The sequence below is a fragment of the Salvelinus sp. IW2-2015 genome, linkage group LG23 (genome assembly GCF_002910315.2).
Source record: "Salvelinus sp. IW2-2015 linkage group LG23, ASM291031v2, whole genome shotgun sequence".
NCBI lineage: Eukaryota > Metazoa > Chordata > Actinopteri > Salmoniformes > Salmonidae > Salvelinus > Salvelinus sp. IW2-2015.
Genome location: NC_036863.1, coordinates 7,722,784 through 7,747,494, shown reverse-complemented (window position 1 = coordinate 7,747,494; position 24,711 = coordinate 7,722,784). Strand labels below are relative to the sequence as shown.

At 42.3% G+C, this 24,711-nt stretch overlaps 2 protein-coding genes across 6 annotated transcripts in view; both read left to right on the top strand.

The window, feature by feature from the left end:
* Nucleotides 1-4,832, top strand: part of gramd1ba (GRAM domain containing 1Ba) — a 102,254-nt gene extending 97,422 nt beyond the window's left edge. For all 4 annotated transcript variants that reach the window (XM_023968310.2, XM_070434342.1, XM_023968306.2 and 1 more), the window contains one exon: nucleotides 90-4,832. In XM_023968310.2, the coding sequence (XP_023824078.1) occupies nucleotides 90-179 (90 nt within the window). In that variant the 3' untranslated portion in view covers nucleotides 180-4,832. The remainder of the gene's footprint in view (nucleotides 1-89) is intronic.
* A 946-nt stretch (nucleotides 4,833-5,778) lies between these two features.
* Nucleotides 5,779-24,711, top strand: part of LOC111950851 (dapper homolog 3) — a 38,867-nt gene continuing 19,934 nt past the window's right edge. The window contains exon 1 of one of the 2 annotated variants that reach the window (XM_070434346.1): nucleotides 5,779-6,178. In XM_070434346.1, the coding sequence (XP_070290447.1) occupies nucleotides 6,095-6,178 (84 nt within the window). In that variant the 5' untranslated portion in view covers nucleotides 5,779-6,094. Of the gene's footprint in view, nucleotides 6,665-24,711 lie in introns of both variants that reach the window. The other variant, XM_023968762.2, reaches the window with a different exon arrangement.

Genomic DNA, 24,711 nt, shown 5'->3' with positions numbered 1-24,711 from the left:
TAATAATAATGATAAAAAATGCATGATTTTCGCAAAAAGGTTTGAAGTCGAGCCTGTGAAGTTGAAATGTTTCCTTTATCCCTCTACAGATGAAGGACTCGTTACTAAACCTGCAGAAGGGAATGGGTTTAAAGGACTTTAACTCGGAATCGGAGGAAAAGGGGAGTCGATATCACTGATAAACAATCCCAAGGCCACCAGCCGGGACATTATGTGCAATATCTAACCAACCATTCATGGGAACTCTTGGGCAAAGAACAGAAGGATGTTCTATTGCAAGGTGGACAGGACCACTCTCCCACTGCCCAACTTCTGGCATGAAGTGACCGAATCACCATCAGGGCCGGAGTGGGATGGCAGCCATCGTTGCATCATGTGAAAAGACAGCAGTGATGGTCCTTGTTATCCCGGGATCCTTGGGACGTCCCTACCCCATTGAAGTTTAAGTTTGAAATTGTTTAAGGTAAGGGTTAAGGTTCGGTAAAGTTTATTGCGACGGTTAGCGTTAGGGGTTAATGTTAGGGATTAGGGTGGGAACGTCCCAAGGATCCCGGATAGCACTAACTGTTCCGTGACCCACCTTGGCCTGAACTCTGAACTTTTTATCACCTTGTTTTCCGAGAATGTCGTACTGTAAAGTTTTTTGTTTTTGGGGGCCACGTACGGACATAGAAGGGATGGCGTGGGGGGCTGGTGAAAGCATGCAGTTTCTTGTCTCCGTCTGAAGAAAAAAAATGCTTTCCTGGTGGAGATGTGTATTGAAACCTTTGCGTACTCTGTCTCAGACTGGGTAAGGGGTTAGTCCATAGCCTTTTTAGGAACTCTTGGACAAAGTTGTGGAGCTGCAGTATCCTTTTTTTTTTAACAGACCTTTGGACTCTGGGAACAGGTTACGACCGTACCAGAAACATAATCAGCATGCAGTGTTTCAATAAAATCCATAATTTCTAGGATAGAACCACAAAGAATCAAAGTATATTATAAATGAAAATATAATGACGTATTTATTTTTTTGTAGAATTCAATTGCAGTCAGGGCACACTTTTACCAGGCTTCCGTGGTGTATCAGGGCAGGTTTCCCTGAGAGCTTGTGCCATGGCTTTGTGTTTCTATGTTTATGTGTTTGTCGTTTTCTAAGGCATGTTCTCTACTGCGTGTAGAGTAGCCCTACCCCATTTGATTTGTGGACAGGGGAGCTAGCTATAGCTGTTAGCAGCAGTGAGAATGTATTGGTTAACTGGTTGTTACCATATATGGATGAGAAAGCAGTCTGCTTTTGCAGAGGTACACAGTATGTTTTGATGATGCAACCCTCTTCCATAAACAGGGCATTCTTTGCCCTAGCCAACGCCAAACGTTATCTCAACGTTGTGCTTAGGTTTTATCCAAACATGTCTCCAACCTTATCCTTCAGGATGATTTGTTTTAGGTTATGGATACACCTATTCAATGTTGCCAATATTTATGTGTTAACTTTTATGCTAACATGTATGTTTTTTCAATTTGGGCAGTATTCTTGTCATCTTTTATTTGGCCACTTTGTGTTGTATCAATTCATCTGTGGCTGTCCTGTCCTTGGCTTGAATAGAATGTACTCAGAGTGTACTGTATAGGCCTTGGTATGTTCCCTAAGTGATTTTACACATGCAATGGAGCTTGAATGTGTCTCTACCTGCGCTACATAGATCATTCATGTTTTCCCCCCAGTATTTGTTACCAGCCTAAATAATGTCAGACAGACAGAGAGCATAAGGATCAGTGTTATGATAATGTGGATGTTATACTCTGTCACTCTATGAACTTTAAAGTGTTCAGCTTTTAACCAGAGAGGGAGTAGACAGTATTTTAGGGAGGGTATTTTTTTCGTAGAGATGTTTACAAAGGGATACTGCAGCCGAACTGAAGAACGGCGATTACAACGATGTATTTGATGATTAAAACTGTGAAATTCCTCATTGAAAAATATGCTTGAAGCTGGGAAAAAAGAATAGTGTATATTGTACAGTTCAGATATTTATTGATTTATTTATGTACAGTGTATATGAAAAATGTAAAACAAACGTTTGGGGAAATTATCAGTATTCACCCTCTGCAGACCTGTATTCAAATATCATTCGAAATCATTAAAAATATTTCAGCTTTGCTTGTTTGAGCTTGCCTGGCTTTATGGACCAATAGAAAAGTCCTAAAACTGCAAACCCCAACCATTTGGTATTCTAGGCAGGCTAATGCAAACACTCAAAGTATTTGAAAAATGTCAAAATGTATTTGAACTCGGGTCTGACCTTCTGTAGTCCTTTGTATCGTCCCAAAAATGTCTGCCATTGGCTATATTCTGGCATATTGGATGTGTCAAGTTGACGCGATCAACCATTCCCACTTTGTTTGTGTCTATCGATTTTGTCTAATGATTTCTACTGTGGCCGAAACTGTCTGTTTAGTATCTCCCCCATCTGTCTATGGAAGCATATAGCTATCAAAATAAATGTTATTTTCAAATTGAATTTTGACAGTTATATACGTCCATATTTGCCTGCCACCCATGTATTTATCATTGACTCTCTAGGATTCTTATGATGACTTTGGAAACAAACAAAGCCTTGTTCAAAAGTTGATTCAGCCACTAACTGGTGTGTTTGAGGGATTGGGATGCAGGCATACAGTTCACGGTGTGCAGAAATAACATTTGAGCCAAAAGAATGTCAGAATTGAACAATGTTATGCATTGGGATACAATGCTTTAGACATGGGTTGTATTCAGTAGGAAGCAAACGAGCCAAAACAGGGAGAGACCTACCTGAATTTGTCAAATAAGAAACTCATTTTTGTTTTCAGTTGCAAAACATTTTGCTGTGGTGTGCACTAATGAATACGACCCTGGACTCATTAGCATTGCACAGAGAGGGGATGGGTACAACTCACGTACATTCCAAAAAGAGGAGGGTTTCATCTGAAAGAAGAAAAAAAACAATATGGATTGATACAGTCGGTAGCATTTCATACAAATTTTTGATTGCAAGTAATTTACGTTATTGCAGAATGATTATACCCGACTCCCTTGCGCTATGACATGGTTTAATGTTACTAAAATGGCCATTTGACCTAGTTCATGTCAAATTGCCCAATTTGAACAATGACAACGTGACAATTCAGGGCAGATTTATTCTTGAGAGAAAGGGCCCATGATGAGATTACAATGACCTGTACTGTACTTTACATTGTTTGCCTGTATCTCACCATGGCAATCATTTCTGTTGACATTGTGGCCCTTAGAAGAGGAGTAGAAAGCGGTCAACCAATGTGGGACGATGTGCAATTAAAAGAGTATTTGGGAGGAATAGCAAGGTATTCTGAGGTAATAGTAATCTCTTCCAAATGACTTGGTAACCCTTAAAGAAAACACTATTAATCTTATGCAATACATGTATTTCATGAATTGACTAACATTTTGACAGCAAGCTGCCTTCGTTAGGGTTTCTGAAAAACTTAAGAGACCCTTGTGGACCCCTCGATAGTGAATGCATGCTTGCTTCCTGTCCCATTTGATTTCATTCACAATCTGATGTGTTCTATGCATGGGTGCTTTATATTGCAGGAATGCCTCAAATGGCCCAGAAAAATGTACTCTGTTCAAACTACATGAATCTAATATATTGGTAGTTGAAAGCTTGAAGAGTGTTTTTCAATAGAATGGTCAGCAAGCATGTTTGAGTGTCTGAGAAAACAAACAAAATATATTGCACCCAAAGAGTAGTGTTCTTCAAAAACCTGAAACTGAAAGCTTTACTCATTTGAATGCTCACAAAGCCACAGACCTGTTCATGGTTGCCTAATTGTAGAACATTCTAAATCAATTCTTAACAATTTGCAGAATATAGAGAATGTGTTATACTGAGTATGAGACATAAATAGCTAATTGAAAGGATGTATTTTAGAGCTTGTGTTTGTAGTTGTTTCCTGACGACTCAAACTGAATTATTCCACTGCTCTGTGTTCGCTACATACTTCAGTCTGAGACTTCCATCGTTGAAGTCGTTTGTGGTTACGTCAAAATGAGGGGTGTTGTACCAAACAGTAATCAGCGATCGGATCATGTCTAACCAATCAGATTATTTTCAAAACGCTGCTTTACCCTTGTGTGTTCTGGCTCTGGCCCAACCTGTCCGTTTCTGGGACCAATCAGAACATTTAGAATGTGTTTGCATTCTAGAAATCGTCAGGGAGATACTCAGATCCAGACTCATTGCGGGGATGAAACTATCGTCCGTGGGAGTGGCGTAACATTTGGCCGGAGCAAGGTGTTTGTGTAGCCAGGCAAAGAAGCCTGACCTCCAATTCTTTCAAACCCTTCACTTCATTACACACACACACCTCAGACAGGTGCAATTTCTTCAGAACTTTTTCCATCTCAAACACTGTGGTATTATATCCTCTGTATCAATACCAGATGTTTTTTTTAATACTTTCTGATCTCCGATATATGACTGAAATATTCTGCTGAGGGGAGGACGGCTCATAATAATTGCTGGAACGGAGCAAATGGAATGGCATCAAACACATGGAAACCATGTATGATACCATTCCATTGATTTCGCTCCAGCCATTACCGTGAGCCTGTCCTCTCTAAGGTGCCACCAACCTGTGTTAGAAATACAATATATTATCTGTATTTGTTGTGTATAGTTTGTGTACACAGACTAGTGAAACCCTTCTGCGCTGGCCGTGGTTTTGGGAAAAACTTTGAAAGAAAAAAAGATTCTATCGGTTTGTGGAGGAGAGATGGAGGGAATGAAATAAAGTAATAAAAAAATATGTATTTTCTGTCTGACTCATCCCAGCAGCTGTCTGTTTCTGTCCATACCAATGAACTGTGATGTTTTTTCAATGGGGGATTCTTCAGTACCCGCTTGAGCAATGTTCACATTGCTTCCAATTGTGTCAGTGCTACATTTGGTCATTCATTCAATTAATTTATTGTCACTAGTTTCATTCATGTCATTTAATCTAATAATGATGCTGCCATGTTACTAAGACATTTGTAAATGAGACATGCATTTTATAGCCCTATTAAATAAGTGAGAGGAGGCATTTCGAATGTCAGCTGTTAATCATTGTTCCTTTGTGTCCTTGCTCGTTATATCTGAAGTTGTTTAAGGTTATCTGAGGATGCGTAGCAAATGGCACCCTATTCCCTATACAGTACACTACTTTTGTCCAGAGCCCTACATAGACATACACTTCGAGACATACTGTACATTCCCTACATAGGGAACAGGGTGCCATTTGCGAGGGTGCCATCTCCCAGCAATGATTAGGTGAGAGGTGTGGACTCTTCAGACTGCATGTTCCATATAGGCAAATGTTCCAGACACCTAAAGACGTGGGATGAGGAAAACAGTTGATATGTACACCCAAGCTGTTATGTAGCACTAATGTGATTTAAGTCAAATTTCACCATCACTCTGCAATGATCTGAAAACCGAGTATATCACTGTCCACAGGTCCAAAGGAAACGGGAGACTATGTAGGACTATTGAGATGCTACACTGTACTCTAGGCGGGGTATTGCATAGACCTATAGTTCATACCAAAAAGAGGGTGGGCATGCGTGCGTGTGAGAGGAGAAAAAAGAAAAAAGATGCATGTGGCCACCAGATGGCGCCTTCCCCCTGTTAGGCTGTAATGTACACAATCTACAGGCAGGCAGTAGGTCTCCAGTAGCCTACTTATCAGTGAACTTTGCAACCAACCTTTGTTATTTGTTTCAAGTATAAATAGCGTATAGAACCGTCGGTCTCCCTTGCTACTAGTCGTACGATATCACTGATTTCGTTTTCACTGACAACAATGGGTTTATAGGCGAGGTAGCCAGAGAAGGTGATTGGATTTTCATGAAAGGCAGGTAGAACTTGATCAACACTTCACGATCCTTTGGTGTCAACTTTTAGGCATTAATGAAAGATTAATTCACTGAACTGGCTGGGTGAATGTGACCTTGCGCGTTTAGGAATACAAAGGAGAGCTCGTTGTCCAATCACATCTTGAAGAGCAGAATACCTTATGAATATGAACTATTATGGGTTCTGGGTAACCAATGGACCCTCTGGAAAAACCCGGGCATGCTAATTTACAATTGACAGCTACGGAATTGGAATCCAGCAACATCATTGAGCGAACAGTAGGTATGGGTTCGGTTCTGCATACAATGGTTCGCAGCTGTATGCATAGTTTACTGTCGCTACTTCGCTTTAAAACATGTATATCAAAACCAAAGAGTAAAGTCACTTTGAAATTAAATATGCAGACAATTTAGCCTCACTTGGATACTAGTAGGAAGGAACGGCCAACGGCTGAGAAACGATCAAAGCAGAGCCGAAGTGTATGCACTCAGCCACTCTCAGAGCGAGGGAGAACGATGTACCGAGCGTTTTCTTTCCCAATGACAGCGGAGCGCAGTCGGAATAAGGAGCGCCTTGAGGCGAGTTTGGCCGGCCTGTGTGAGTTGGAGCTGCTGAAACAGAGGCAGGAATGCCTGGTGCTCAGTGCCCTCTCCCTCGGGGACTCTGTCCCAGGACTCCCGGCATGGGGCGATGTCCAGCCGGCCCGGCCCGTTCCGGAGACAACCAACTGTGCGTCAGACGACTTTAGTTATAGGCGCCATACGGTAAGACGACTTTCGTATTATTGTACTTAAAATGCATAAGTTACATATTTGATCGTAAGTAACGGTCATTTAGCCTATAGTTGTACATTTCTATAATTTGGTATTACTGCGCGTTTATGGAAAGCTGTAGACGGGGATTTGTTACGCGTTTAATGCTCTTGGAATGACGGCCATGAAATTATAAATCTATCCTATATAGCTAACCTATATAGAGTGGATCTGTGCCGAATAACGGTACCATCCGAAATGTGGACCAGACAGCCCCATACTGTGTGACCGGAGCGCGCGTGACCATTTAAGGCAAACTTCGGTGCTTGGGTTTTTCATTCCATTGTCCCTTGACGCTGTTTCGAAAAAATAAAAGTATATCAGCATATCATATATTGTCTATATCGAGTTAGTGATAAATAATCCGTTGTTCTGAAAAGGTCGGACCGTGCCCACCACCATGTCGATCCTGGAGTTTTGTGTAGGCCTATAGTTGCTGTATTGTGGTAGTTTCCACCATTATTTGGGGCATCTGTCAATTATTTTTCCACTCAGTAGGCTAATAATAATATGATGAATAACATCTCCATATCTTTTATTGTGTTTTACTATTCCTATTTATTTATTTGATTATTTATCTTGGAATATTACATGCTATCCCTTGGCTGCATTTTTGAAGAGAATACCTGGGGTGCGATGTGGTTGGAGTGCTATATCCTTAATTGAAGTAGCCTTAATTAGGTTTGAGTAGCATAATATGCGTAAAACCCCCAAAATTATATTTATAGTTAAATGGATACCCTCTCATTTAAAATATTTGAACAGACATTTGTTCAATGGCCAAGCGCTGCGCTTGATGCTAGTGTTGCTATCTCCTCATCATGGTATTAGGTGATCTTCATAACACAGAGATTACAACAGCATTGGCAACCTAAGTAAGGTCCTAGGTAATGACATTTTTTTGTAATTTTGCATCAAGTATTATTTTCACTATGGATGAAATTGGTGATGTGGGGATAACCTGGACATGCATGGCCTTGCACATTTGCTACGAAAATATTGATCCATATATTTTATGGTAAATACATTTACTTCCGCCGGCAATTAACTATCTAGTTTAACAATTAATTAACCTCTCTGGGATAGGGGGCAGTATTTTCACGTCCGGATGAAAAGCGTGCCCAAAGTAAACTGCCTGCTACTCAGGCCCAGAAGCTAGGATATGCATATAGTTAGATTTGGATAGAAAACACTCTGAAGTTTCTAAAACTGTTAGAATAATGTCTGTGAGTTATACAGAACTGATTGGCAGGCGAAAACGCCGAGCACAATCCATCCGGGGGGGGGGGGGGGGGGGGGGGGGGGGGGGTCACTGTGTTTTCCAATAGGTTTCTATGGGAGACCTGATTTATTGGGGCCCAGATTGCAGTTCCTATGGCTTCCACTAGATGTCAACAGTCTTTAGAAATTGTTAGATGTTTTTCTTTTTAAAAATGAAGAAGTAGGGCTGTTCTTTGTAGGTGTCACTCTGAAGGGCTTTAGTATTTTGTTGCACGTGAACTGGAGCACACTTCACGTTGTTTTTATCCGGTATTAGAAACAGTTTATTCCGTCTTAAATTTGATCTTTTATTTACTTTTAGGATACCTGAGGTTGGATTAGGATTTTTTTTTTTTCAATGTTTGGACCAAGTTTACAGGTAATTTATTAGATACTTTTAGTCATGTTGGGCGAGTTGGAACCGGTGTATTTCTGAATCAAACGCCGCAAATTAAACTTGAAAATTTGTGGCGATAATAAAAAAGACATGGAATTTATCGAACAAAACAGCCATTCATTGTGTCACTGAGACATTTGAGATTGCAAAAAGAAGATCTTCAAAGGTAAGGCATTTATTATATGGCTATTTCTGACTTTTGTGTCGCACCTGCCTAGTTGAAAAATTATTTTAATGTGTTTGTATGCGGGGCGCTGTCCTCAGATAATCGCATGGTTTGCTTTCGCCTTAAGGCCTTTTTGAAATCTGACACAGCGGCTGGATTAACAAGAATTGAAGCTTTAGTTTGATGTATTACATTTATATTTTTGTGAAGGTTGAATATTGATATTTCTGTAGTTTGGATTTGGCGCGCTACAATTTCACTGGATGTTGTCAAATCAATCCCGCTAACGGGATTCGAGCGGGATTCGCGCTTAAGGGATCCATAATTAATCCGGCTACATCTTTGCCTCCAGCATCAAGCGAGAAACTGTATGTAAATGCATCCTAAACTAAACGGTAGTCTAGCCTGGCTGCTCTCCATTTATTAGGCTACCTAGACTGAAAAACAATGCGCATGACATGCACACGACCCCTATAAAGAGCTCACTTTAAATCGGTGATAGATATAAGTGAGTGGCCTTTCTCTCGCTCTCTCTCTGTCGCTTCAGGCCAATGTGTGAACAATGGCCTCGGGTTAAATGGATATTGATAGGCCTACAGTTGGGCCATTGCTCTTGTGTTGTGACACATTGATAACCTTGTGGACAATTTGGTTAGGCGTTAATGGTTAAAATATTGTTTTGGATCGTCTTCGTGGGTTTTGAACATTATGTGTCAATACCCTCAATGTTAATTATGTGGACTAGCCAATATGACTATCTAATGATTTTATATGACTATTTTTACATAAAATAAAGATAGGGCCATGCAGTTTACTGATTGATATTCAATTGAAGGTAATTGTTGGTCCTTGTCCCATCATGCTCTAGCGACTCCAGTCTAGAAACTCCTATGGCAGGCCGGGCACATGCACGTTGACACAGTCACGGGTTGTGCCTAGAAGGCCAGCATCCCAAAGTCGCCTCTTCACTGAGGACGTTGAGACTGGTGTTTTGCGGGTACTGTTTAATGAAGCTGCCAGTCAGGACTTGTGAGGCGTCTGTTTCTCAAACTAGACACTCTAATGTACATGTCCTCTTGCTCAGTTGTGCACCAGGGCCTCCCACTCCTCTTTCTATTCTGGTTAGAGCCAGTTTGTGCTGTTCTGTGAAGGGAGTAGTACACAGCGTTGTACGAGATCTTCAGTTTCTTGGCAGTTTCTTGGCAGTTTCTCGGTTGGAATAGCCTTCATTTCTCAGAAGAAGAATAGACTGACGAGTTTCAAAAGAAAGTTCTTTGTTTCTGGCCATTTTGAGCCTGTAATCGAACCAACAAATGCTGATACTCAACTAATCTAAAGAAGGACAGTTTTATTGCTTCTTTAATCAGCACATGTTTTCAGCTGTGCTAACATAAAAACATAACAAAAGTGTTTTCTAATGATCAATTAGCCTTTTTAAAAGGATACACTTGGATTAGCTAACACAACATGCCATTGGAACACAGGAGTGAATGTTGCTGATAATGGGCACCTATGTAGATATTCCATTAAAAATCTTCCGTTTCCAGCTACAATAGTCATTTACAAGATTAACAATGTCTACACTGTATTTCTGATCAATCTGATGTTATTTTAATGGACAAAAAATGGGATTTTCTTTCAAAAACAAGGATATTTCTGAGTGACCCCAAACTTTTGAATGGTAGTATACAGTGGGGAGAACAAGTATTTGATACACTGCCGATTTTGCAGGTTTTCCTACTTACAAAGCATGTAGAGGTCTGTCATTTTTTATCATAGGTACACTTCAACTGTGAGAGACGGAATCTAAAATCCAGAAAATCACATTGTATGATTTTTAAGTAATTCATTTGCATTTTATTGCATGACATAAGTATTTGATACATCAGAAAAGCAGAAGTTAATAATTTGGTTACAGAAACCTTTGTTTGCAATTACAGAGATCATACGATTTTGGCCCACTCCTCCATACAGACCTTCTCCAGATCCTTCAGGTTTCGGGGCTGTCTCTGGGCAATACGGACTTTCAGCTCCCTCCAAAGATGTTCTATTGGGTTCAGGTCTGGAGACTGGCTGGCCACTCCAGGACCTTGAGATGCTTCTTACGGAGCCACTCCTTAGTTGCCCTGGCTGTGTGTTTCGGGTCGTTGTCATGCTGGAAGACCCAGCCACGACCCATCTTCAATGCTATTATTGAGGGAAGGAGGTTGTTGGCCAAGATCTCGCGATACATGGCCCCATCCATCCTCCCCTCAATACAGTGCAGTCGTCCTGTCCCCTTTGCAGAAAAGCATCCCCAAAGAATTATGTTTCCACCTCACTGCTTCACGGTTGGGATGGTGTTCTTGGGGTTGTACTCATCCTTCTTCTTCCTCCAAACACGGCGAGTGGAGTTTAGCCACCAAAGCTGTATTGTTTTCTCATCAGACCACATGACCTTCTCCCATTCTCCTCTGGATCATCCAGATGGTCATTGGCCAACTTCAGACGGGCCTGGACATGCGCTGGCTTGAGCAGGGGGACCTTGCGTGCGCTGCAGGATTTTAATCCATGACGGCGTAGTGTGTTACTAATGGTTTTCTTTGAGACTGTGGTCCCAGCTCTCTTTTCAGTGTCATTGACCAGGTTCCTGCCGTGTAGTTCTGGGCTGATCCCTCACCTTCCTCTGATCATTGATGCCCCACGAGGTGAAATCTTGCATGGAGCCCCAGACCGAGGGTGATTGACCGTCATCTTGAACTTCTTCCATTTTCTATAATTGCGCCAACAGTTGTTGCCTTCTCACCAAGCTGCTTACCTATTGTCCTGTAGCCCATCCCAGCCTTGTGCAGGTCTACAATTTTATCCCTGATGTCCTTACACAGCTCTCTGGTCTTGGCCATTGTGGAGAGGTTGGAGTCTGTTTGATTGAGTGTGTGGACAGGTTGTCTTTTATACAGGTAATGAGTTCAAACAGGTGCAGTTAATACAGGTAATTGAGTGGAGAACAGGAGGGCTTCTTAAAGAAAAACGAACTACATCAGGAGACGTGGAGGAGGCCGTACGGAGGCAACAACCCAGCAGCAGGACCGCTACCTCCGCCTTTGTGCAAGGAGGAGCACTGCCAGTAGCCTGCAAAATGACCCTCAGCAGGCCACAAATGTGCATGTGGTCAGCATATGGTCTACAAAGGGGTCTGAGGATCTCATCTCGGTACCTAATGGCAGTCAGGCTACCTCTGGTGAGCACATGGAGGGCTGTGCGGCCCCCACAAAGATGCCACCCCACACCATGACTGACCCACCGCCAAACCGGTCATGCTGGAGAATTTTGCAGGCAGCAGAACGTTCTCCACCCGGCGTCTCCAGAGTCTGTCACGTCTGTCCACTGTGCTCAGTGTTGAACCTGCTTTCATCTGTGAAGAGCACAGGGCGCCAGTGGCGATTTGCCAATCTTGGTGTTCTCTGGCAAATGCAAACGTCCTGCACGGTGTTGGGCTGTAAGCACAACCCCCACCTGTGGACGTCGGGCCCTCATACCACCCTCATGGAGTCTGTTTCTGACCGTTTGAGCAGACACATGCACATTTGTGGCCTGCTGGAGGTCATTTTGCAGGGCTCTGGCAGTGCTCCTCCTGCTCCTCCTTGCCACAAGGCGGAGGTAGCGGTCCTGCTGCTGGGTTGTTGCCCTCCTACGGCCTCCTCCACGTCTCCTGATGTACTGGCCTGTCTCCTGGTAGCGCCTCCATGCTCTGGACACGACGCTGACAGACACAGCAAACCTTCTTGCCACAGCTCGCATTGATGTGCCATCCTGGATGAGCTGCACTACCTGAGGCACTTGTGTGGGTTGTAGACTCCGTCTCATGCTACCACTAGAGTGAAAGCACCGACAGCATTCAAAAGTGACCAAAACATCAGCCAGGAAGCATAGGAACTGAGAAGTGGTCTGTGGTCACCACGCAAGAACCACTCCTTTATTGGGGGTGTCTTGCCAATTGCCTATAATTTCCACCTGTTGTCTATTCCATTTGCACAACAGCATGTGAAATTTATTGTCAATCAGTGTTGCTTTAAGTGGACAGTTTGATTTCACAGAAGTGTGATTGACTTGGAGTTACAATTGTGTTGTTTAAGTGTTCCCTTTATTTTTTTGAGCAGTGTATATATTCTCAAAGAAACTACCGGTAGTTCGAAAAAATGGCCTCATATTTCTGTCATGCTTCTTTGTTTACAACTCCAAACACCTCGCGCCCACAGGTATTCAGCCAATCAGCGGCCGCCACTGACTGACAGGTAATTTCTGGAGCACAAATATATGCACCAAGCAAAAGATTGACTATCATTCTGTCTTCAAATGCTTTCCTACCTAGATATGTTACGAATTCATCATTGGGCGCAGTTCTCCAATGAAAGAGGGATTCATTAAGCAAAGTATAGGCCAATCCATAGGAAATAATGATTTTGCCATTTGATCTCCTCCTCACACAAAGGGTGCATCCTAAATGATACCCTATTCCCTATATAGTGCACTACTTATGACCAGCACTTATGGGCTCTGGTGGAAATTAGTGCACTTATAGGGCAAAGGGTACTATTTGGGACGTACAAAGCTGAGCCTTTGCCGATAGCCTGCTCTAAGGCCAGACCTCACATCTGCCTGATTGTTAACTAAACAGTGCTTGATTCTCCCTCTGTAGTGGGATAAAAGATAAGGCCAGGTGTAAGGTGTAAAGGTGTAAAGATAAGCTCAGGGCCAGGTATAAGGGGTTGTTTGTGTGTTGTGTGTGTGTGTGTGTGTGTGTGTGTGTGTGTGTGTGTGTGTGTGTGTGTGTGTGTGTGTGTGTGTGTGTGTGTGTGTGTGTGTGTGTGTGTGTGTGTGTGTGTGTGTGTGTGTGTGTGTGTGTGTTTGTGTAGCCTCCAGTGTGTGTGTTTTCACGCCTAGCTGTGTTGGGTTAACATTGTGGAGTGTCAGGCGAATGTGTGCACAGAGTCAAAGTGGGGGGTAAGTGAGAGACAGAATGTAGGTTGTTGTCACGTCTCTCTTGTTGTGGGGTTTCTGGACAAGCTCTGGGGTGACATTTTACTTAGGTACAGATCTAGGATCAGATTTGTATTTGTATTTATTATGGATCCCCATTAGCTGCTGCCAAAACAGCAGCTACTCTTCCTGGGGTCGTGCAAAATTAAGGCAGTTTATACAATTTTAAAACATTACAATACATTCACAGATTTCACAACACACTGTGTGCCCTCAGGCCCCTTATCCACCACTACCACATATCTACAGTACTAAATCCATGTGTATGTATTCCCATCCCCCATACCTAAACTTAACCATTAGTGGGGAAAATGCTAAACTCACCCAACATATGCCTCTTGGGGTAACTTCACCCTAGTCCCTCTACACACAGTCCCTGGGATGAGGAGAGGGTAGAAGTGGATAGAAGCCCCTAACCACTGATGTAGGGTCAGATATTTTTCCTTCCCACTAATGGTGTCACGCCCTGATCTGTTTCACCTATCCTTGTGCTTGTCTCCAACCACCTCCAGGTGTTGCCCATCTTCCCCATTATCCCCTGGGTACCTATACCTATGTTTTCTGTCTGTGCCAGTTCCTTTTGTTCATTCAAACCTACCAGCGGTTTCCCTTTCTCCTGTCTTTGCTATAGTCCCTGTTTTCTAGTTTCCTGGTTTTGACCTTTCCTGCCTGCCTGCCGTCCTGTACCTTTGCCTCTACTCTGGATTACCGACCTCTGCCTGACCTGACCCTGAGCCCGCCTGCTGTTCCGGTGCCTTACACCCTCTCTGGATCATTGACCCCTGCCTGCTTGACCTGTAGTTTTCCCACCCCTGTTTAAAGAATAAACATTCGTTTCTTCAACACTGTCTGCACCTGGGTCATACCTTAAAATGTGATAAATCGTTTATATAAGGAGGTAAGGTTATCTGATCCTAGATCTGTGGCTAAGGACAACCTCGATTTTGTACCCCACATCATCTCCGACCCCCTGAAAATAACCCCCATGTTGGCTTCTTTCCACCACCACAAAGCGCCACGGAAGCCGACTACCAACCTCCGTACCCAGCTTCGGTGCTCCCTGCTGGGCTTCGCTGAGCAGAGGGTTGGCCTGTCTTCCCTTCTGGGAGTTTGAGGATCCAGCAGGGGCATAATTAGCCATGCTCAGTGCTGAGGGACGCTGTTAGCGGTTGTTAGTGGTTAGCTGCAGCGCAGGCTGTTAATAATTGATGGGAACAAAAGGCTTAATTGCACAGGAATCCTGCCTGAGGAGAGACATGAGTGAGAAGCTAGGGATGAGGAGTGTGCGTGTGGACTTGTGGGTGTATTATAGCTGGGTAGAAAGGGAGTTGTAATGTAGTGCTGGTGTCTATCTGTTAGGGTGAGAGTTTTGGTGTTGTGAGAGGGATGGGAGAGGGCTGGGTAATTCATCCAGAGAGATGGAGATGCCCGTGGAGATTGATTGAGTGTTGCTCTAAGGCAACTCTTTTCTGAGTCAAGATCACGTTCTGAGTCTAAATTCAAGCCAAGATCTACCGCTCAGATTTTTTTTAACACGTAAGCCTATGCAACATTAACCAATTAAAAACAGTTCTGTAGCAATGAGGTTTGTGCAGTAAGCTATAGGCCCAATACGTTATCACTGCATATTGGCTATGTTTGAATTGTCCTGCCAATGTTGTTCTTCTCAGACCATTTTGAAATGACAGTGCCTTTTCGAAAGTATTCAGACACCTTGACTTTTTCCACATTTTGTTACGTTACAGCCTTATTCTAAAATGTATTAAATAGTTTTTCCCCCTCATAAATTTACACACAATACCCTATAATGACAAAGCAAAAACAGGTTTTTAAAAATGTTTGCTAATTTATTTTAAAAAATTGCTGAAATAATACATTTACATAACTATTCAGACCCCTTACTCAGTACTTTGTTGAAGCACCATTGCCAGCGATTTACAGCATCGATTCTTCTTGGGTACAAGCTTGGCACACCTGTATTTGGGGAGTTTCTCCCATTCTTCTCTGCAGATCCTCTCAAGCTCTGGCAGGTTGGATGGGGAGAGTTGCTGCACAGCTATTTTCAGGTCTCCAGAGATGTTCGATTGGATTCAAGTCCGGGCTCTGGATGGGCTACTCAAGGACATTCAGAGACTTGTCCCGAAGCCACTACTGCATTGCCTTGGTTGTGTGCTTTGGGTCGTTGTCCTGTTGGAAGGTGAACCTTCACCCCAATCTGAGGTCGTGAGCACTCTGGAGCAGGTTTTCATCAAGGATCTCTCTGTACTTTTCTCCGTTCATCTTTGCCTCTATCCTGACTAGTCTCCCAGTCCCTGCCGCTGAAAAACATCCCCACCTCATGATGCTACCACCACCATGCTTCATTGTGGAGATGGTGCCAGGTTTTCTCCAGACGTGACGCTTGGCATTCAGAATCGTTAGGTGCCTTTGGCAAACTCCAAGCGGGCTGTCATGTGCCTTTTACTGAGGAGTGGCTTCCGTCTGGCCGCTCTACCATAAAGGCCTGATTTGGTGGAGTGCTGCAGAGATGGTTGTCCTTCTGGAAGGCTTCCTTTTAGGTGGTTATAGAATTTAACGGCTCTTTTCTGGATTTTGATCATTAGCGGGTATCGGCTTGCATTATTTGGTGTTTTACATTGTACACAGAGGATATTTTTGCAGAATTCTGCATGCAGAGTCTCAATTTGGTGTTTGCCCCATGTTGTGAATTATTGGTTAGTGAGCAGACCCCAGACCTCACAACCATAACGTGCAATGGGTTCTATAACTGATTCAAGTATTTTTAGCCAGATCCAAATTGGTATGTCAAATTTTATGTTCCTTTTGATGGCATAGAATGCCCATCTTGCCTTGTCTCTCAGATCGTTGACAGCTTTGTGGAAGTTACCTGTGGCGCTGATGTTTAGGCCAAGGTATGTATCATTTTTTGTGTGCTCTAGGGCAACAGTGTCTAGATGGAATTTGTATTCGTGGTCCTGGCAACTGGAGTTTTTTTGGAACACCATCATTTTTGTCTTACTGAGATTTACTGTCAGGGCCCAGGTCTGACAGAATCTTTGCAGAAGGTCTAGGTGCTGCTGTAGGTGCTCCTTGGTTGGTGACAGAAGCACCAAATTATCAGCAAACAGTAGACATTTGACTTCAGATTCTAGTAGGGTGAGGCCGGGTGCTGCAGACTTCTAGTGCCATCACCAATTCGTTGATACGTATATACACTACCATTCAAAAGTTTGGGGTCACTCAGAAACATCAAATTGATCAGAAATACAGTGTAGACATTGTTAATGTTGTACATGACTATTGTAGCTGGAAACGGATGATTTTTAATGGAATATCTACATAGGCGTACAGAGGCCCATTATCAGCAACCATCACTCCTGTGTTCCAATGGCACATTGTGTTAGCTAATCCAAGTGTATCCTTTTAAAAGGACTAATTGATCATTAGAAAACACTTTTGCAATTATGTTAACACAGCTGAAAATTTGTGCTGATTAAAGAAGCAATAAAACTGTCCTTCTTTAGATTAGTTGAGTATCAGCATTTGTTGGTTCGATTACAGGCTCAAAATGGCCAGAAACAAAGAACTTTCTTTTGAAACTCGTCAGTCTATTCTTGTTCTTAGAAATGAAGGCTATTCCATGAGAGAAATTGCCAAGAAACTGAAGATCTCGTACAGATCTGTGCACTACTCCCTTCACAGAACAGAGCAAACTGGCTCTAACCAGAATAGAAAGAGGAGTGGGAGGTCCTGGTACACAACTGAGCAAGAGGACATGTACATTAGAGTGTCTAGTTTGAGAAACAGACGCCTCACAAGTCCTGACTGGCAGCTTCATTAAATAGTACCCGCAAAACACCAATCTCATCGTCAACAGTGAAGAGGCGACTTTGGGATGCTGGCCTGCTAAGCAGAGTTGCAAAGAAAAAGCCATATCTCAGACTGGTCAATAAAAATAAAATATTAAGATGGGCAAAAGAACACAGACACTGGAAAGAGGAACTCTGCCTAGAAGGCCAACGTCCCGGAGTCGCATCAATTTGATGTTATTTTAATGGACAAAAAATTTGCTTTTCTTTCAAAAACAAGGACATTTCTAAGTGACCCCAAACTTTTGAACGGTAGTGTATGTTAATGAGGGTGGGGCTTAAGCTGCATCCCTGTCTCACCCCCTTGCGCTGCCACACATTTCTTTCCACAGGGCATCAAGCAAAGTTGGTGATGACGAATGTTCTGAATAGACAACAGTAATATCGAAAACTGGAACAAAAAGCAAATTGTCTAAAATTGGAGTGGAGTGGCCTCAGACTCTTCACGAAGCAGCCTGTTAATTACAGAAAAAACTGCGAAAGCTTTGTATTGAAGTGGGATTGCACATTTTGCAACTCATGCTTACATCTTCGGTCATCGTGGGAAAGACGCATCGTTAAAAACATTTGTAAACAACTGACTGCAGTTCAGAGCCAACCTGGATACTGAGGAGATCCTGAGGGAAATCGACGAGAATCAACAGCTTCATGCTATAGAGGAACAACATACTCCATCCTGGAAAGATCCGGCTACTGTACCTCACAGAATAACTCTAACCCGACAAAAAAAAAGAAAGACAGATTCATCTACAGACACGGATGATTTACTTAGTAGAGGCTAGTGCTCTTGCTGGAATCCATGCAACACAAATTGTGTTTGTAGGTAGCAGGGCTGAGGGGGAGTTTGGAGTTTAGCCAGAGTGAAATTCTCACGCTCCAAGGAGCGAACAAGGCACTCACAGCCAAGGTAAAATCCCTCGATTCCAACATGGATTGTCTACTCAGGGAAAACAGGGTGATAAGTGGGTCGCTACTAGACATACAAACCCGGAGCATGTGTGAAAATATAATATTTTCTGGGATTCCTAAGGACTCATCCAATAATCCAGAGGGTGCGATCAGCGAGTTCATGCAATCCGCTTTGAAACTTCCTCTAGAGACTGTAAACAAGGTTGTTTTCCACTAGGGTTGCACATTTTGGTGAATATTCATAGGTGGAATCTTTCCGTGGGAAGAAATGGGAATAAACGGGAATAACGGAAATATATGCAAATTAATATTAATACCATTTAAATGTAGATGTTTTTTGCATTGGATATATTTACCATACCACATGGAGACAGAAACATGAACATTTTACCTTATCATAAGTAGAAATAATTGCAAATTATTAAATTCTTCCAATAGAAATAAAAAAAACTTTATTTATGAATTGAACTTTAATTAAATAAATTGACTCTTCACAAGGGATGATTTCACTGAACAACAAAAGAAAGGGAATATTGAATGCTCCCCAATGATCCATCGCATCTCCCAAAAACGTTTTCAACATACATCTGTAAAATGATAGTCTAGAAACTAAAGCTTTGGTTGTTTTCCTCTCAGGCATCCATGTCTTCTCCCTGGACCTCTTCAATGTCCACCTCTTGAACATCAGAATCTGAGGCCTCATCTTCACTGTCGCTTTCCAACCTTGTTGAGGATGGCTCGTTGTCAGGCTCAAAAAGCCTCAAATTTACCCAGATGGCCACCAATTTTTCAAACCTTGTAATGGTCAGCCTCTTGCTTGCTTTGGTGTGTGTGTTCCCAAACAAGGACCAGTTGCGCTCTGAGGCGGCTGATGTTGGTGGGTTTTGGAGGATGATGGAGGCAACGGGAAAGAGCCTCAGATCCGCAAGGTCCCTTCCACCAGGTGGCTGATGAGATATGTTGGCACGACTGCCATATTGCATCTCCATCCCAAAGCCCTTGCTTGGAAGTGTACTTCGCCAGACTGCCAAGAACCTTGCCCTCATCCAGGCCAAGGTAGTGAGATACGGTAGTGATGACACCATAGGCCTTGTTGATCTCTGCACCAGACAGGATGCTCTTGTCAGCATACTTGGGGTCCAACATGTACGCTGCGATGGGCTTCAGGCAGAAGTCTTCACGCTTTTTGATGTTTTTCAGAACTGCAGTTTCCTCTGCTTGGAGCAACAGTGAAGTGGGCAAATGTATGCATGCACAGGCAGACTGTGATATCGTCAGACTGTGATATGGCCATTTCTTGGAGAGACTTCTTCCCCTCCAGGAGACTGGCAAACATGATGACAACACCACCTCAACAGGTGTTGCTGGGCAGCTTCAATGTGGTGCTCTTATTCTTCTCACTTTGCATGTTGAGGTAAATTGCTGCTATAACTTGATGACCCTTCACATACCTAACCATTTCCTTGGCTCTCTTGTAGAGTGTATCCATTGTTTTCAGTGCCATGATGTCCTTGAGGAGCAGATTCAATGTATGAACAGCACAGACAATGGGTGTGATGTGAGGGTAGGACTCCTCCACTTTAGACCAAGTAGCCTTCATATTCGTAGCATTGTCTGTCACCAGTGCAAATACCTTCTGTGGTCCAAGGTCATTGATGACTGCCTTCAGCTCATCTGCAATGTAGAGACCGGTGTGTCTGTTGTCCCTTGTGTCTGTGCTCTTGTAGAATACTGGTTGAGAGGTGGAGGTGATGTAGTTAATTATTCCTTGCCCACGAACATTCAACCACCCATCAGAGGATTGCAATACAGTCTGCTTTCTCTATGATTTACTTGACCTTCTCTTGAACTCTGCATCCAGCAAATTAGTAGATAAAGCATGTCTGGTTGGAGGGGTGTATGCTGGGCGAAGAACATTCAGAAATCTCTTCCAATACACATTGCCTGTGAGCATCAGAGGTGAACCAGTTGCATACACAGCTCGAGCAAGACATTCATCAGCATTTCTCTGACTACGTTACTCCATTGAGTCAAAATAACTTCTGATTCCAGGAGGACCATCGATAAGTTGTCATTCATAATTTTCACCTCGAATAGAAGTAGAGGGACTTTTGTCAGAGGTTGCTTGTTGTGAGCGCTGAGGGAACTTTATGCACTTGGCCAGATGATTCTGATTATCTTTGTTGCGTTCTTTATAAAAGATTTGGCACAGTATTTGCAAATGTACACAGCTTTTCCTTCTACATTAGCTGCAGTGAAATGTCTCCACACATCAGATTTTCCTGGCATTTTCCTGTAAAGGTTAGAAAACAATGAGTAAAAAATGTTTTTAAATATAATTCCAGGTACACATGAATAGTTAAGCAGTTAGATTAAACAACTCCTTTGTAAGATAAATGTTTTAAAATTAAACATGTATGGAAACAGATGAAATAACACTCCACAGATAGCAGGCTCAWGCAAGCTAAAACTCACATGGTAGCAAAAACTAACTAGCAGAAATTGTTAACAAGTTAGAAATGATTTAAACACACTTTGCTGTACTGTTTACTAGTTAACCTCTAACGAGCCTCTACCCCGGGTCCGGGAGCACCCCCCATCCCCCCACACACTGATTAGCATAGCTAGCATAGCTTCACAAGTAGATAGTAGCATCTAAATATCATTAAATCACAAGTCCAAGACACCAGATGAAAGATACAGAATCTTGTGAATAAAGCCACCATTTCAGATTTTTAAAATGTTTTACAGGGAAGACAAAATATGTAAATCTATTAGCTAAACACGTTAGCAAAATACACCACTATTCTAACTCCATCAGTTTCTTACTCCTTCAGGTGCTATCACCAATTCGGCTCAACTAAGATATTGATATCCACTAACCAAGAAAAAACCTCTTCAGATGACAGTCTGATAACATATTCATGGTATAGGATAGTTTTTTGTTAGAAAAAGTGCATATTTCAGGTAGAAATCACAGTTTACAATTGCACCGACCATCACAAATCGACTAGAATTACTAGATAGAGCAACGTGTATGACCAATTTACTCATCATAAAACATTTCATAAAAATAGACAAAGCATAGCAATGGAAAGCCCAGTTCTTGTGATTTCAGACCATATTTTCAGATTTTCTAAGCGTTTTTCAGCGAAAACACAATAAATCGATAAGTTAGCATCACATGTGCAAACGTTACCAGAGCATCGATTCCAGCCAAAGAGCGCTATAACGTAATCACGGCCAAAATATATTAATTTTTTCACTAACCTTCTCAGAATTCTTCCGATGAACTCCTGTAACATCATTTTACAATATACATATACAGTTTTGTGAAAAGGTGCATATTTAGCCATACAAAACCGTGGTTACACAATAAAAATACTAGGAAATCAAGCCTCAATATGTCTGACGTCATCTATCAGAGTGATCTAGTTTATTGAAAGCTAATCATATACTTGACTAAAAAATACAGGGTTGACAGGAATCGAAAGACAAATTAGTTCTTAATGCAACCGCTGATTTTACATTTTTAAAATTATCCTTACTTTTCAATACAGGGTTGGCCAAGTGAAGCTATACCAAACAAAATGGCGAAATATGCGTTTAAAATATTTCGACAAACCGATTTATCATATTAAATATTGCTTACTTTGAGCTGTTCTTCCATCAGATTCTTGGGCAATGTATCCTTTCTATGTTATAAACGTCTTTTGGTCGATAGATGTCCTCTGTCTTCGAAATGTCCACCACCAACGACGCACCCCAAAACGTGTCCAAAGTTTCAGAGTGCACAACAAATAAATTCCTCAAAATCGCACTAAACGGATTATAAATTGCTATAAAACGGTTCAAATTAACTACATATGATGTTTTTTAACAACTATACGACTGAAACATGACCGGAGAAATATTGCTGGTTAGACAACGATTTGAACGAGGCAAGTCCGATGGCCTTCACGCTTCAGGCGCCCGACGAGAAAGGGCGGTCCTTATACATTTTGGTCTTTTATAATGGCTGTGAATGTCCCATCGATTTCATTCAAAACGTGATGACGTACAGACACCAGAGGAAGACGTAGGCAGTGTCGGTTTCTTCATAGCATTCTGTCGCCTTAAAAACAGACTCCAGATCAGAGGTAAAAATTTCTGAAATCTGAACCCTGTCATGAAAAGTGCTGTAGAATTGTTCTGTACCACTCAGAGACAAAATTCCAACTTCTATAGAAACTAGAAGGTGTTTTCTATCCAATAATAAAATAATGCATATTGTACGATCAAGAATTTAGCACGAGGCAGTTTAATTTGGAGACCCAAATATGCTAATGCGGAACAGCACCCCTATAGTTCCAAGAATTTAACAAAAAATCATGTATGTCATAGAAAATATAATTCACCCACCAGTATTGTAATCAAAACTTACCAGAAAGCATGTAGTCTTGGCTCAGACAGTGTAGTAGTGTGGCTCAATAGCATCTCATTAGTGTGCAAGATCTTGAGAATCAGCTGTACATGTGATGGAGGAGTGCACTGTGCATGCAGAGGGTTGCAATTCCATTGAATTGGGGATAGTTTACCAAAAATAATTCCAAACAGACCTAGAAATACCTTATTGTGATTCCCACAAAAAACTGTTATAGAGTTACTTTTTGTGATGAATTTATACGAAAATTTCCAAATTCCCGGGCTTAACTTCCCATGAAAAAATTTACCGGAAAAAGTTTTCAGACCCTTTGCAACCCTACTTTGCCACCAAATGCACAGACTTGGACGTACAAGACCACAAGGTCCCCGACCGTATAATCGCAAAATATTTTGAACATTACCAACAAAAGGAGATGATCAAAAGCAGGGGAAGGGAGCATAAAGGGACCAAATTTGGTCTCAATGACCAATTTCCCGGGAGATAAACAAAAAATCGCAAGAGGCTGTATCCTGTACAGAGGAAACACGAGGGGAGGGGTAAGTGTGCTTCTTTCATTGTGGACAAACTCTTTATAGATGGAGCAGCTCTTCTGAGAACGAGCTTCCATAACACCATGGCTGTACTAAATTCTACGGGACGTCAGGTCAGCAAAAAAAGTATGCGAACTGTAAACAATGTCTGAACACTATGAAGTTGATATGAACACACACACTCAATTACTGCTCGCTTACACATCGGACTTATAGCAGTGGCTTGCGAAAGTATTCACCCCCTTGGCATTTTTCCTATGTTGTTGCTTACAACTGCGAATATAAAATAGATTTTGGGGGTTTGTATCATTTGATTTACACACCCATGCCTACCACTTTGAATATCCAATATTTTCTATTGTGAAAAAAACAAGAAATAAGACAAAAAAACTGACCTGAGCGTGCATAACTATTTACCCCCCCCCCCCCCCCAAAGTCAATACTTTCTAGAGCCACCTTTGCGACAATTAAGCGTGAAGTCTCTTGGGTATTCTCTATAAGCTTGGGACATCTAGCCACTGGGATTTTTGCCCATTCTTCAAGGCAAAACTGCTCCAGCTCCTTCAAGTTGGATGGGTTCCGCTGGTGTTCAGCAATCTTTAAGGGCTTTGACTAGGCCATTCCAAGACATTTAAATATTTCCCCTTAAACCACTCGAGTGTTGCTTTAGCAGTATGCTCAGGGTCATTGTCCTGCTGGAAGGTGAACCTCCGTCCCAGTCTCAAATCTCTTGACGACTGAAACAGGTTTCCCTCAAGAATTTCCCTGTATTTAGCGCCATCCATCATTCTTTCAATTCTGACCAGTTTCCCAGTCCCTGCTGATGGAAAAACATCCCCACAGCATGATGCTGCCACCACCATGCTTCACTGTAGGGATGGTGTTCTCGGGGTGATGAGAAGTGTTTGGTTTGCGCCAGACACAGTGTTTTCCTTGATGGCCAAAAAGCTCAATTTTAGTCTCATCTGACCAGAGTTCCTTCTTCCATATGTTTGGGGAGTCTCCCACATGCCTTTTGGCAAACACCAAACACGTTTGCTTATTTTATTCTTTAAGCAATGGCTTTTTTTCTGGCCACTCTTCTGTAAAGCCCAGCTCTGTGGAGTGTACGGCTTAAAGTGGTCCTATGGACAGATACTCCAATCTCCGCTGTGGAGCTTTGCAGCTCCTTCAGGGTTATCTTTGGTCTCTTTGTTGCCTCTCTGATTAATGCCCTCCTTGCCTGGACCGTGAGTTTTGGTGGGCAGCCCTCTCTTGGCAGGTTTGTTGTGGTGCCATATTCTTCCCATTTTTTAATAATGGATTTAACGGTGCTCTGTGGGATGTTGAAAGTTTCTGATATTTTTTTATAACCCAACCCTGATCTGTACTTCTCCACAACTTTGTCCCTGACCTGTTTGGAGAGGTCCTTGGTCTTCATGGT